The 15,891-nt window shown below is 38.6% G+C and overlaps 1 protein-coding gene across 1 annotated transcript in view; it reads left to right on the forward strand.

Annotated features, from left to right (window-relative positions):
* The window catches only part of CPS1 (carbamoyl-phosphate synthase 1), a 142,669-nt gene that overhangs the window by 106,371 nt on the left and 20,407 nt on the right, over positions 1-15,891 (forward strand). Inside the window, exons 28-30 of the mRNA XM_004262765.4 lie at positions 243-318; positions 5,963-6,040; positions 8,499-8,606. Of these exons, the coding sequence (XP_004262813.1) occupies positions 243-318; positions 5,963-6,040; positions 8,499-8,606 (262 nt within the window). The remainder of the gene's footprint in view (positions 1-242; positions 319-5,962; positions 6,041-8,498; positions 8,607-15,891) is intronic.

A 15,891-nucleotide genomic window follows, 5' to 3' on the forward strand; every position in this document is an offset into this window, starting at 1 on the left:
CTTTGGGCATTATCACATGTCCCACCCCCCTTCCTCGTCCCCAACTTTGGGGACTTTTTACTTTGGTTGATTGTCCTGTTGATTACATAAAGTCTCAATGTAGAAAGAGACACCTTCTTACTTAGGCTAGTCTGGAACTAGAGGTTGCCTGGAACTGTTCTGAGAAGCAATCAATTCTAGCATGCTTTACTTCTGAAGTGGTAAAAGAAACTGACCTCTTTTTTTTCCCCCTCCTTACCCAGTGGGTCTGCCATGAATGTGGTATTCTCCGAAGATGAGATGAAAAAATTCCTAGAGGAGGCCACTAGAGTCTCTCAGGTAGTGTCCTATTTCCTTCTGGTGACTTTTACCTTTTCTGTTAATTGCTACCTTGTTTTTATGTTGTTTTTCTTTGCACAGGATGTTATGATGTTTTTCCTTTTTTCTTCTACCCATTATAGTCCTAAATATAGAAATGAGAAAACACATATGCATTTAATTATATTTGGATCCTTAGGGTTAGTGGAAGAAGAGGAAGACCAGTGAATATTTGATCAGAACAGAGATTTATACGATTTTAGTCTCCAAGAGCAAGGCTGAATAAGCACAAACTTGTCTGTTAATGAGTTAGATGCTGGTCAAGTTATCCATGGGATTCCCAGCCTCAAGGGCAGCCCAAGCATTGTCATCACGCACAAGTGAAGGCTTCCCTGATTTTTAATTCTCACACCTGGAGAGCCTTTCTTTGCCTTAGTCAATCCTGCAACTTCAATAGTAAATCCCCTCACTCACCTATTGATTTTTTTCATTTTGGTACATTCCATTTGTAAGTTAATAAAAATGTTTATAATTCTGTGTTCACTCAACCAGCTTTCTCCACTGCTCCAGCTTTTACTTTCTCCTTCGGCGTTACCTGAGTGTAATCCATTTAAGATTTACCCAGTGGGGTTATTGATCTGCAGACCTTGTACTGTAGAGGATAAAAGTAATGTTTTCTTTTTAAAAGCTTTCTAAAGCTAGATAGGGCTAAAAGAAAAAAAAAAAAGGAGAGAGAGAGAAAAAACACAACTCATAGAGAAGAGTTTGATGTTAGGCAAGTGGAGTTTGGAGGGAGCCAAAGAGTGAAATCAGAGGCATTTGAAAGAGGAATAAAGAGCATGGACTGTTCCTGCACACATGAAGCTGGGCTTCGTTTCTGCGTGGCAGTTGCTCCCCAAGGAAATTTGGTCAGTGAAAAGAGTGCATAAGGATAAAGAGTGAGAAGAGACAGAGTATAAAAAAGAAACCAAGTGGATTTTGAATTCACTTTTGTGTGAAAGTCAGATAACTGAGGAGGGACTCTCTCCAAAGGGCCAGTTTTCATTAATGTGCTCTGGAGTGAGATACTGTCCTCTTCTCTATCTCACTCCCTGCAAGGGGTCCTGCCACACTCATCTTTTGAGAAACCAGCAGCCTGACCCAGCTGGTCTCATGTGAGTGATGAGGCAGGTGTTCTCTGTCTGGGACAGTGTATCTTATAGGGCCTCTACTTGGTAGAATATTTTTTAAATATTTTTTTTCTGCTAGCAGGTGGATAGAATCCTTACAGGGCCAAAGTTTTATAATAGAGATGTCTTAATGGAGTACTTCTGGTTCAAGTCTCCCCATCAAACTACAGCAGAATCTGGGATTCTCAATTCAGTGAATCTAGAGTAAAACTAGCCCCCATTAATCATTGATCTATTTATGTATCCATTCATATTTAGCACCTGCTATATAATGACATTGTTCTCAATATCAGGGGTTACATTCATGAAAAGATAGTCTCACAGAGGACTCTCTTTACTAGGGACATCAGACATCAAATAATTATAATTAAATATGATGAGCATTGCAATAGAGAAAATACATGATGTTGAAGGAGAGTGTAAAAGTATCGGGGTCCAGTCCTTGAAGAAGGGACTTTTAAATTGACTCCAAATGGTTGATTCAGAGTTAAAAGGTTTACATTGTGTGTGAGTAGGAAGAAAGAACAGCATATGTAAAGGCCTGAAGCTGAGAAAGAGCATGAAGTTTCTAGAAACTGATAAAGCATTCACTTATATGGCTAGGATGCCAAACATGGTGGGGAGTGTTGATTATAATGATGGTAGAAAAGCAGAAAGACAAGGAGCAGATAAAGAGAACCTTGTCAGTTATATACTGAGGTGGATTTTAGTCATATTTTCTGAATACTGAATCACTATTCTGCATACCTGAAACTAACACAATAGAGTAAATCAACTATACTTAAACTAAAAAAAAAAGAGCAATTGAAAGTTAAAAAAAGAAAGATCACTCTTCTATGGTATAGAGAGTAAAATCTGGGACAAGTCTGAATTCATGGGAGGAGGTTAAGGGGCTGTTGTATAGCTCAGGGTAGAGATGACAGTGCCTTGGATCAGAGTAATGGTAGTAAAGATGGAGAGAAGTGCATATGTTCTAGAAATATTGAGAATGTGTATTGAGGTTGTGAATGGATGGAGGTGGAGGGTGAGAGAGGATAAGAGATGATTCTTGAGTTTCTGCCTTAGACAGCTGGATGGACAGTGGTACCATTTATTGAAACAAGGAACACTTCAGGGAGAAATTTTAGAGGGGGAAATCATATATGTAATATTTGACCTTTTGAATGTGAGATGCCTGTGAGAAGTCCAAGTAGAGATGTTCTGAAAGCAGAGGGTTACATAGAATTGGAATTGAAGATCAAGATCGTGGCTAAAGACAGAGATGTAGATATAGATTTGGAAGTCAATAGCGTATCATTGTAATTGAAGTTTTGAGATTGGAAGCAATCACCTGGGATAGTATAGAGGAAAAGGAACAGTTAAGACAGAGATGAAAGGAGTACTGGCATTTAATGGCTGAGCAGGGAAGAAAGAACCACAAAGGAGCCTGAGAAAGAAATATGAAAAGGTGATCATGGACACCTAAGGAAAGAAGTGCTTTAAGAGGGCCAACAATGTATAATGTTGCTGAAAGACTGAAATGTATTAAGAAATTTTCTTCCTCAACATATTAAGGGCTATTTCATAAATGTGTTCAATTGGCCAGGATGGAGGATGCTGTTGTTGCCCCCCTTAGATCCCTTTACCAGTGGGGGCACCCATCCCCCAACTGCTGTGGTAGCTGATGACACCTCCTAGCTATACTTCTCAGGATAACTATTCTCAGTCAAATGGGAGCCTCTGTCAACCAGGAGGCAAGATACCTCACCTTACCACCACGCTCAAAATGCTGGACAGTGACTGCCCTTTGCCTTAAGATGGGACTTACTCTGTGCTGCAACTCAGAGCTCCCTCTGTGGTAAGGCCAAATCCAGTCCCCACTGAGACCACGAACTTCCTAGTTTTTTCCTGCTGCCCCATCCTGCTTTTCTCACTCCCTCAATAAATCACTTGAACAAGAACCCCTGTCTTAGGCTGGACTAGAGAGACTAAGACAGCTGTTAAACTTTATCTTTGTTTGCAGTTATATTGTTATTATAATATATGGAAAAATTCCCACGTAAGTCTCAACACAGCTCTACCAGGCCTGCCAACAGTCAACATCCAATATTTTAAAAAAGAGAAACAGAGATGAAAAAAATTTTCCATGTCTGATAGGACTTTGAAGAAAAGGAAGTGGGGGAAATTTCTTCATTTAATAATAAATTTAAGAAGAGAGAAGCTTATTTATGGCTTGAGACATTGGTTATTTTGAATTTTTTTTACAAAATTCACTTCTATTTAAAATGTTCTGTTAAAGGAGATAAGATATATTACATTTTTTTAACTTTTTATTTTATATTGGAGTATAGTCGATTAACAATGTTGTGATAGTTTCAGGTGCACAGCAATGGGACTCAGCCATACATATGGATGTATCCATTCTCCCCCAAACTCCCCACCCATCCAGGCTGCCACATAACATTGAGCAGAGTTCCCTGTGCTATACAGTAGGTCCTTTTTGGTTATCCATTTTAAATACAGCAGTGTGTACATGTTGATCCCAAACTCCCTGACTATCCCTTCCCCCCATCCTTCCCCCCTGGTAACCATAAGTTCGCTCTGTAAGTCTGTGAGTCTGTTCCTGTTTTGTAAATAGGCTCATTTGTATAATTTCTTTTTAGATTCCACACGTAAGGCATATGGTACAATATTCCTCTTTCTCTGTCTGACTTACTTCAGTCAGTATGACAGTCTCAAGGTCCATCCATGTTGCTGCAAATGGCATTATTTCATTCTTTTTAATGGCTGAGTAATATTCCATTGTATAAATATACCACATCTTCTTTATCCATTCATCTGTCAATAGACATTTAGGTAGCTTCCATGTCTTGGCTATTGTAAACAGTGCTTCAGTGAACATTGAGGTGTGTGTATCCTTTTGGGCCATCTTTTTCTCCAGATGTATGCCCAGGAGTGGGATTGCAGGGTCATATGGTAGCTCTATTTTTAGTTTTTTAAGGAACCTCCATACTGTTCTCCATAGTGGCTGTACCAATTTACATTCCCACCAACAGTGTAGGAAGGTTCCTTTCTCTCCACACCCTCTGCAGTATTTATTGTTTGTGGATTTTTTGCTGATAGCCATTTTGACTGGTGTGAGGTGATATCTCATTGTAGTTTTGATTTTCATTTCTCTAATAATTAGCGATGTTGAACATCTTTCCACGTGCCTCTTGGCCATCTGTTTGTCTTCTTTGGAGAAGTCTATTTAGGTCTTCTGCCCATTTTTTGATTGGGTTGCTTCTTTTGATGATATTAAGCCTCATGAGCAGTTTGTAAATTTTGGAGACTAATCCCTTGTCAGTCACATCATTTGCAAATATTTTCTCCCAATCTGTAGGTTTTCTTTTCGTTTTGTTTATGGTTTCCTTTGCTGTGCAAAAGCTTTTGAATTTAATTAGGTCCCATTTGTTTATTTTTGCTTGTATTTTAGATATATTTAACACATATGCATAAGATGATAAACTTCAAGGTAGTGGCCAAAAGGAGTTAGTGTTCAGAGCAAAAAGACATGTTCAGAGAAGCCTTCAGGGAGGAGGTGGCATTGAAGCTAGGCCTTGAAGCATGGGTTGAAATTTGAAAGATGAAGCTGAGGAGAGAAGGTGGAGTGCCTTTGTGGAAGAGAGGCATGGAGACAGGTAAAGACAGGGTCTGGTAAGAAAACAGCAAGTGGTGCCGGTTGCTGGTGCCTGGGGCAGGGGAGAAGAGATGCCTAAACCCTGGAGGCCTTCATTCAACCACTTCTTTTAGTCTGGAAAAGCACCTAGTGATCAAGCTGCGGAGGGCATTGTAGCACTGTCGTGAAGGAACCGAGTGTGGGAAGAACATCGAGAATAATAAGGGGTCTGAAACAGCTGAGAGAGGGAGAACATTTTAAGATTTATATAGAAAAATGTTTGATTTTGCAGTCACAAATGTCACACTTTAGAAGTGATTTAAAGCATGTCAATTCCATGTAAATAATTCCATCTTTGGCCTAATAAAACTGAAACAAAATGCTGCTCTCCTTCTAAGTTCATTCACAATTCTCATACAGAGAACTAACGGAGGGCATTGTAGTGCTTAGAAAAGATAAGTGTAGGAAGAGAGGAAAAACCTGAACCAATACTGATATATAATTATAAATAAAATAGAGAGATATTTATAAGTCTGGAGACAGAAAAGCAACCTCATTCTGCCCTCTCCTTAGCCTCCTCTTTTCTCTAACTCACCTAGAAGTCGATGTTTGAAATTTCAAAACTCATGTTCAATTCACTGAGAACTGAAAATTGGAGAAAGATTTCCTCTTCCTCACTGTTAGCAGAGAATGACCGTGTTCTCACCAAACAAACTGGCTAACGAGTTTGTGTAGTATGTTGAGCATTGTTTTGTTTTTCAAGTATTGCCGTGGTGCTGACTTAAGGTACACGATTTACTTGACCCCATACATGTAATTTCAGCTAAAGTTTCTGCCCTTCTGTTTTCCTCGGTGACAGGAACACCCAGTGGTGCTGACAAAATTTATTGAGGGGGCCCGGGAAGTGGAAATGGATGCTGTTGGCAGAGATGGAAGAGTAAGTGCTTTATCTCCCACCCCCTCTTCCTGCCTTCCCATCAGAATTTTTCTCTTGGCAATTTAGAAACGTAACTCAGATTAGAGTTCGTGATTTCTACAAAACAGGTCTCTAAAAATAATGGACAAGTCTGCTCAGTCAAAAAAATTGTTCCATTTCACTGACAATTCAGTTGATGTGTCATGGGTATCGTATCTTCTGCTTTTCATACTGTTAGAATTTCTCTTTGAAGATATTAAAAATTATCATCCTGTACTTGTTCTTTTTGAATAGATTTTCTCTCTCATTTTCTTTTGTCTTGGTGTTTCCTTTTTTGTTTCAATGGATATTAGAAAAACATCCAATACTTTTCTTTCTGAAGTTCCTAATTGAATCCCTAGTTTTTCTTCTCTCTTGATTTTTCCATCCTTCTCCTTTTTATTGTGTTAATAAAAGCAGAACTAAACAGAGTAGGGTGGGTAAAGATAATAACATAAAATTGGCTCACCGTATCACATCTTGTATCACTAATACAATGAATGCCTCAAACTTCAGGGAGAAATGAAAGTATAAGAATTCTTTCCTTTAGTTTTCAAGTTGTACTAATAAAGCATGTTAAAGCTTTTTTTGTTTCTTTGTTTTGGTCTTTTTTTTTTTTTCTCTTCCAGATTAACAGTTCAAATCAAGGTTGTTTCAAAAAAATACTATATATATAGTAAGGATGACCTCTTATCCTATAATCTAGAGTTTCAGCACCCTTAGATATCATTTATTTCAACCCCTTACTCCCCAAGGATGAGAATTTTCTTCACAATAACCCTGGAAAGTGGTCATTTGCTTTCTGTTTAACTCTTGGTTATACAGAGCATAAAAAGTTGTAAGATGACATATATATATTGTTTTGTTCTGTTTTTGCTTTTACTTCTTGGACATCCAATATATTCCTTCTCTTGAACTAAGATCTGCTTACCTAGAATTTTCATCCCTGACCTGCTGGCCTCCAGAGTTATGGAACATATGTATATTCTTTCCCACTTGAACATTTATGTATTTGAGACTGAGGTATAAAATAAGAGGAATGTGATCATACCAATGTGGAAGTGGAGAATGTAAGACTGGCCTACAGATATTTATGTTTTTTCACATATTGTGCTGGTAAAGTAATGCTGGTCAGTTGGCCTGATTTGGTTCCATTTTGCTAGGATATGCTCCTGCCCTAAGATTCTCTTAGACCTTGACCATTGCTTATCATCCTGGACTCCTTCTTTTGGAAGTGTTCCAGGTTATTCACATAACTTTTAAACAGTCACACTCAGAAGTGGACCTAGTACTTCAGACATATAACTTTTTTTCAGAGTTCAGTGAGGTGTTGCCTCCCCATTTCTAGACAGTGTAAAAAATTTGAGCGCTTACTCTGCACTAAATATCCTGCCAGGCACTGTTTATGTGTTTTGTTTTATCCTTACAAACATTCTGTGAGGCAGATACCATTGTTATTCCTATCTTATCAGAAACCAAGGCTAAGGAGATAAAGTATCTCACCCAGGTCACAGAACTCATAAGTGACAGCAGGAGTACTGGGACTCAAATGTCACTCTGCTTTAAATCATCTATAAATCTGATAAACAAATCTTCACTGTAATTTATTTAAGTCTTTTACAGCCACCCAATTATTCTCCCCCACTCTCAGCTTTATCATTTTCCAAAGACACACACACTGTTAACATTCAGGTTATTGTGGTTGAGACCATAAACTTTGCAATCGGACAGATAAGTGTTCAAAATCCTGACTTGGTCACATAGCAGTCACATGTACCTGGGTTATTTATTCTTATATTGCCTTGGTTTTCTTACCTCTCAAAGAGGACAAGAATATTTTCCTCTTGCTTCCTTCCTGTCTCAAATTTCAGTTTAAAGATCTCTTGTAGGTGGCCAGTTAGCTCAGTTGGTTAGCGTGTGGGGCTGATAAAGATCTCTTGATCTTTAGATCTTACATTTTCTTTCTGATCCATCTAAGTTATGACATTTACCTAAGCTAGATATTGACCTCTCCCATCTTTTCTTTTCCAGTGTTTAAAACTTAACCTGGAAGGAAAAGATAAAGCTATCTCCAGTGCCCCCCAAATGCTTTATTTTCCTATCCATTTTTAAAAGTCATTATGAGTTGGCTTAGTTGCCTTCTTTTCCTGGTATTAATAACAATTCTAATCAATGGAAGAGGGAGGTAAGCTTTCAGACACTCTCAGCTGCCCTTAGAGGTGATCTGTCACTGCACAGGGAGGCTTGGTGACGCTACCTATGCAGCTCTTTCTACTCCTCTCATCAGAGACTTAGCAAAGAAACTGCTCAATGCTGGAGGCATCTGTTAGAATTAGGGGGATGGGTCAGGCAGTAGATTCATTGAAGAAGAGCTGACACTTCTTTTGCAAATTCATTGAAGAAGAGCTGACACTTCTTTTGCAAATCTTCTTTTGGCCAGGTCATCTCCCATGCCATCTCTGAACACGTGGAAGATGCAGGCGTCCACTCAGGAGATGCTACTCTGATGCTGCCCACACAAACCATCAGCCAAGGAGCCATTGAAAAGGTCATCATTTATAAATAAAAGTGGAAGGGGAGAAAGATTTAAAACATTTTTTTTTAAATTGGGGCTGAATTGTGAAGGGTCTTTTTTTATTATGCATTTTCTCTTTTTGTTTATAAATTTATTTATTTTATTTATTATTTTTGGTTGTGTTGGGTCTTCGTTGCTGTATGCAAGCTTTCTTTAGTTGCAGCAAGCGGGGGCTACTCTTTGTTTCAGTGCTCGGGCTTCTCATTGTGGTGGCTTCTCTTGCTGCGGAGCACAGGCTCTAGGCACATGGGCTTCAGTAGTTGTGGCGCATGGGCTCTAGAGCGCAGGCTTGGTAGTTGTGGCGCACGGGCTTAGTTGCTCCGTGGCGTGTGGGATCTTACTGGACCAGGGCTCAAACCCGTGTCCCCTGCATTGGCAGGCGGATTCTTAACCACTGTGCCACCAGGGAATCCCATTAAAAACATTTTTTTAACTAGGTAGCAGTAGCACATGCCCCAGGTAAAATTTAATTTTGAGGGGAACTTCCTCCTCTGAGTCTGCTGGGTATTTTAAAGATGACAATTTCCTTCACTGCCCTTCAGAGCCCATTTGGTTGTATGCTAGTGCAGTGGTTCTCTAACTGTATGCATCATAACCACCTGGGGGACTTGTTAAAATACAGGTTACAAGACTCCTCCCCAGTTTCTAAATCTGTAGTTCTGAGCAGGCCCCCAGAATTTGTATTATTATCAAGTCCCCATGTGATGCTATTGCTGCTGGTCTGGGGACCACATTTGGTTAACTACTGCTGCAGATGATTCTAATGTTTGGGCCACTTACAGGTGAGCAGCATCTAAAGCAATGTTTCTCAGAAGCAGGTATGCAGCAGTCACGTGAGAACTTTCTAGAACCGATGCTTTCACTGTCTGCCCTTACCCTCACCTCAAATAGTACCTTATGATATATCTCTTTCAAACCCTCTTTTGGAACCACTGCTTTAAAGACCTTTCCAGTAATAATGACTCTGCCTCAGTACTCAATATGCATGCTAGGTGTTGTCTTTGAGGCTGTCATCTTTTTTTTTTTTTAATCAGTCAACACATGTTTATTTGTGTACATTTTTTTTAACATCTTTATTGGAGTATAATTGCTTTACATTGTTGTGTTAGTCGCTGCTGTATAACAAAGTGAATCAGCTGTACGTATACATATATCCCCATATCACCTCCCTCTGGCATCTCCCTCCCACCCTCCCTATCCCACCCCTCTAGGTGGTCACAAAGCACCGAATTGTTCTCCCTGTGCTATGCAGCTACTTCCCACTAGCCATCTATTTTACATTTGGTAGTGTATATCTCACTTCGTCTCAGCTTACCCTTCCCCCTCCCCGTGTCCTCAAGTCCATTTTCTACATCTGCGTCTTTATTCCTGTCTGGCCCCTAGGTTCTTCAAAAAAAATTTTTTTTTTTTTTTTTAGATTCCATATATATGTGTTCGCATACGGTATTTGTTTTTCTCTTTCTGACTTACTCCACTCTGTATGAAAGACTGTAGGCACATCCACCTTACTACAAATAACTCAATTTCATTTCTTTTTATAGCTGAGTAATATTCCATTGTATATATGTGCCACATATTCCTTATACATTCATCTGTCGATGGACACTTAAGTTGCTTCCATGTCCTGGCTATTGTAAATAGAGCTGTGATGAACATTGTGGTACATGACCCTTTTTGAATTATGGTTTTCTCAGGGTATATGCCCAGTAGTGGGATTTCTGGGTCATATGGTAGTTCCATTTTTAGTTTTTTAAGGAAACTCCATACTGTTCTCCATAGTGGCTGTGTCGATTTACATTCCCACCAACAGTGCAAGAGGGTTCCCTTTTCTCCACACCCTGTCGAGCATTTATTATTTGTAGATTTTTGATGATGGGCATTCTGACTGGTGTGAGGTGATACCTCATTGTAGTTTTGATTTGCATTTCTCTAATGATTAGTGATGTTGAGCATTCTTTCATGTGCTTGTTGGCAATCTGTATATCTTCTTTGGAGAAATGTCTATTTAGGTCTTCTGCCCATGTTTGGATTGGGTTGTTTGTTTTTTTAATATTGAGCTACATGAGCTGCTTGTAAATTTTGGAGATTAATCCTTTGTCAGTTGTTTTGTTTGCAAATATTTTATCCCATTCTGAGGGTTGTTTTTTTGTCTTTTTTTATAGTTTCCTTGCCTGTACAAGAGCTTTTAAGTTTCATTAGGTCCCACTTGTTTATTTTTGTTTTTATTTCCATTTCTCTAGGAGGTGGGTCAAAAAGGATATTGCTGTGATTTATGTCATAGACTGTTCTGCCTATGTTTTCCCCTAAGAGTTTATAGTGTCTGGCCTTACATTTAGGTCTTTAATCAATTTTGAGTTTATTTTTGTGTATAGTGTTAGGGAGTGTTCTAATTTCATTCTTTTACCTGTAGCTGCCCAGTTTTTCCAGCACCACTTATTGAAGAGGCTGTCTTTTCTCCGTTGTATATTCTTTGCTCCTTTATCAAAGATACGCTGACCATAGGTGTGTGGGTTTATATCTGGGCTTTCTATCCTGTCCCATTGATCTATATTTCTGTTTTTGTGCCAGTACCATACTATCTTGATTACTGTAGCTTTGTAGTATAGTCTGAAGCCAGGGAGCCTGATTCCTCCAGCACTGTGTTTCTTTCTCAAGATTGCTTTGGCTATTCGGGGTCTTTTGTGCTTCCATACAAATTGTGAACTTTTTTGTCCTAGTTCTGTGAAAAATGCCATTGGTAGTTTGATAGGGATTGCATTGAATCTGTAGATTGCTTTGGGTAGTATCGTCATTTTCAAAATGTTGATTCTTCCAATGCAAGAACATGGTATATCTCTCCATCTGTTTGTATCATCTTTAATTTCTTTTATCAGTGTCATAATTTTCTGCATACAGGTCTTTTGTCTCCTTAGGTAGGTTTATTCCTAGATATTTTATTCTTTTTGTTGCAATGGTAAATGGGAGTGTTTCCTTAATTTCTCCTTCACATTTTTCATCATTCGTGTATAGGAATGCAAGAGATTTCTGTGCACTAATTTTGGATCCTGCTACTTTACCAAATTCGTTGATTAGCTCTAGTAGTTTTCTGGTAGCAGCTTTAGGATTCTCTATGTATAGTATAATGTCATTTGCAAACAGTGACAGTTTTACTTCTTCTTTTCCGATTTGGATTCCTTTTATTTCTTTTTCTTCTCTGATTGCTATGGTTAAAACTTCTAAAACTATGTTGAATAAAAGTGGTGAGAGTGGGCAACTTTGTCTTGTTCCTGATCTTAGAGGAAATGGTTTCAGTTTTTCACCATTGAGAATGATGTTGGCTGTGGGTTTGTCATACATGGCCTTTATTTTGTTGAGGGAGGTTCACTCTATGCCAACTTTCTGAGGAGTGTTTTTCATAAATGGGTGTTGAATTTTGTCAAAAGCTCTTTCTGCATCTATTGAGATTATCATATGGTTTTTCTCCTTCAGTTTTTTAATACGATGTATCACATTGATTGATTTGCATATATTGAAGAATCCTTGCATTCCTGGGCTAAACCCCACTTGATCATGGTGTATGATCCTTGTAATGTGCTGCTGGATTCTGTTTGCTAGTATTTTGTTGAGGATTTTTGCGTTTATTGGCCTGTCATTTTCTTTTTTTTTTTTTTAACATCTTTGTGTGGTTTTGGTAACAGAGGGATGGTGGCCTCGTAAAATGAGTTTGGGAGTGTTCCTCCCTCTGCTATAATTTGGAAGAGTTTGAGAAGGATGGGTGTTAACTCTGCTCTAAATGCTTGATAGAATTCACCTGTGAATCCATCTGGTCCTGGGCTTTTGTTTGTTGGAAGATTTCTAATCACAGTTTAAATTTCAGTGCTTGTGATTGGTCTGTTCATATTTTCTATTTCTTCCTGGTTCAGTCTTGGAAGGTTATACCTTTCTAAGAATTTGTCCGTTTCTTCCAGGTTGTCCATTTTATTGGCATAGAGTTGATTGTAGTAATCTCTCATGAGCCTTTGTATTTCTGCAATATCAGTTGTTACTTCTCCTTTTTCATTTCTAATTCTATTGATTTGAGTCTTCTCCCTTTTTTTCTTGATGAGTCTGGCTAATGGTTTATCAATTTTGTTTATCTTCTCAAAGAACCAGCTTTTAGTTTTATTGATCTTTGCTATCATTTCCTTCATATTTCTTTTTCATTTATGTCTGATCTGATCTTTATGATTTCTTTCCTTCTGCTAACTTTGAGGTTCTTTTTGTTCATCTTCCTCTAATTGCTTTAGGTGTAAGGTTAGTTTGTTTATTTGAGATGTTTCTTGTTTCTTGAGGTAGGACTGTATTACTGTAAACTTCCCTCTTAGAACTGCTTTTGCTGCATCCCATAGGTTTTGGGCCACCATGTTTTCATTGTCATTTGTTTCTACGTATATTTTGATTTCCTCTTTGATTTCTTCAGTGATCTCTTGTTTATTTAGTAGCATATTGTTTAGGCTCCATGTGTTTGTATTTTTTACAGATATTTTTCCTGTAATTTATATCTAGTATCATAGCATTGTGGTCAGAAAAGATACTTGATACGATTTCAATTTTCTTAAATTTACCAAGGCTTCATTTGTGACCCATGATATGATCTATCTTGGAGAATGTTCCATGAGCACTTGAGAAGAAAGTGTATTCTGTAGTTTTTGGATGGAATGTCCTATAAATATCAATTAAGTCCATCTTGTTTAATGTATCATTTAAAGCTTGTATTTCCTTATTTGTTTTTATTTTGGTTGATCTGTCCATTGGTGGAAGTGGGGTGTTAAATTCCCCTACTGTGATTGTGTTACTGTCAATTTCCCCTTTTATGGCTGTTAGTATTTGCCTTATGTATTGAGGTGCTCCTATGTTGGGTGCATAAATATTTACAATTGTTATATCTTCTTCTTGGGTTGATCCCTTGATCATTATGTAGTGTCCTTCTTTGTCTCTTGTAATAGTCTTCATTTTAAAATATGTTTTGTCTGATATGAGAATTGCTACTCCAGCTGTCTTTTGATTTCCATTTGCATGGAATATCTTTTTCCATCCCCTCACTATCAGCCTGTATGTTTCCCAGGTCTGAAGTGGGTCTCTTGTGGACAGCATTTTTATGGGTCTTGTTGTTGTATCCATTCAGCCAGTCTGTGTCTTTTGGTTGGAACATTTAATCTATTTACATTTAAGTTAATTATTGATATGTATGTTCCTATTACCATTTTCTTAGTTGTTTTTGAGTTTATTATTGTAGGTCTTTTCCTTCTCTTTTGTTTCTTGCCTAGAGAAGTTCCTTTAGCATTTGTTGTAAGGCTGGTTTGGTGGTGCTGTATTCTGTTAGCTTTTCTTGTCTGTAAAGGTTTTAATTTCTCTGTCAAATCTGTATGAAATTCTTGATGGGTAGAGTAATCTTGGTTGTATGTTTTTCCCTTCCATCACTTTAAATATGTCCTGCCACTCCCTTCTGGCTTGCAGAATTTCTGCTGAAAGGTCAGCTGTTAACCTTGTGGGGATTCCCTTGTATATTATTTGTTGCTTTTCCCTTGCCGCTTTTAATATTTTTTCTTTGTATTTAATTTTTGATAGTTTGAGTAATATGTGTCTTGGTGTGTTTCTCCTTGGATTTATCCTGTATTGGACTCTCTGTGCTTCCTGGACTTCTTTGACTATTTCCTTTCCCATACTAATGAAGTTATCAACTGTAATCTCTTCAAATATTTTCTCAGTCCCTTTTTTTTCTCTTCTTCTTCTGGCACCCCTATATTTCAAATATTGATGCATTTAATGTTGTCCCAGTGGTCTGTGAGACTGTCCTCAATTCTTTTCATTCGTTTTTCTTTATTCTGCTCTGCAGTAGTTATTTCCACTATTTTATCTTCCAGGTCACTTATCTGTTCTTCTGCCTCAATTATTCTGCTATTGATTCCTTTTAGAGAATTTTTAATTTCATTTATTTTGCTGTTCATCATTATTTGTTTGCTCTTTAGTTCTTCTAGTTCCTTTTTAAGCATTTCTTGTATTTTCTCCATTCTCTTTCCATGATATTGGATCATCTTTACTCTCATTATTCTGAATTCTTTTTCTGGTAGACTGCCTATTTCCTCTTCATTTGTTAGGTCTGGTGTGTTTTTACCTTGCTTCTTCATCTGCTGTGTATTTCTTTGTCCTCTCATTTTGCTTAATTTACTGTGTTTGGGGTCTCCTTTTCACAGGCTGCAGGTTCGTAGTTCTCGTTGTTTTTGGTGTCTGCCCCCAGTGGGTAAGTTTGATTCAGTGGGTTGCGTGGGCTTCCTGGTGGAGGCGACTGGTGCCTGTGTTCTGGTGGATGAGACTGTATCTTGTCTTTCTGGTGGGCAGGACCCCTTCCGGTGGTGTGTTTTGTGGTGTCTGTGACCTTATTATGATCTTAGGCAGCCTCTCTACTAATGGTTGGGGTTGTGTTCCTGTCTTGTTAGTTGTTTGGCATGGGATGTTCAGCACTGGAGCTTGCTGGTCATTGAGTGGAGCTGGGTCTTAGTGTTGAGATGGAGATCTGTGGGAGAGCTCTTGCCATTTGATATTACGTGGGGCTGGGAGCTCTCTGGTGGTCCAATGTCCTGAACTTGGCTCTCCCAGCTCAGAGACTCAGGCCTGACACCCAGCCAGAGCACCACGACCCTGTCAGGTACACAGCTCAGAAGAAAAGGGAGGAGAAAAAGAAAGAAAGAAAAAAAAATTAAAAAAATAAAATAAGTAAAAAGTTATTAAAATAAAATTTTAAAAAAATTATTAAATTTAAAAAAATAATGAAGAGAGCAACCAAACCAATAAACAAATCTACCAGTGTCAACATGCACTAAAATCTAAACTAAGATAACCGTATAAATCAAAAACTAGTCAGTCGCATACAGTAAACCCCAACTCTACAGTTGTTCCCGGAGTCCACCGCCTGAATTTTGGGATGATTTGTTGTCTATTCAGGTATTCCAGAGATGCAGGGTACATGAAGCTGATTGTGGAGATTTAATCTGCTGCTCCTGAGGCTGCTGGGAGAGATTTCCCTTTCTCTTCTTTGTTCGCACAGCTCCTGGGGTTCAACTTTGGATTTGGCCCCACCTCTGCGTGTAGGTCGCCTGAGGGCGTCTGTTCTTCTCTCAGACAGGACGGGGTTAAAGGAGCCGCTGATTAGTGGGCTCTGGCTCACTCAGGCCGGGGGGTAGGTAGGGGTACGGAATGAGGGGTGAGCCTGCGGCGGCAGAGGCCAGCATGACATTGCAAC

The sequence above is a fragment of the Orcinus orca genome, chromosome 7 (assembly GCF_937001465.1).
Source record: "Orcinus orca chromosome 7, mOrcOrc1.1, whole genome shotgun sequence".
Classification (NCBI taxonomy): Eukaryota; Metazoa; Chordata; class Mammalia; order Artiodactyla; family Delphinidae; genus Orcinus; species Orcinus orca.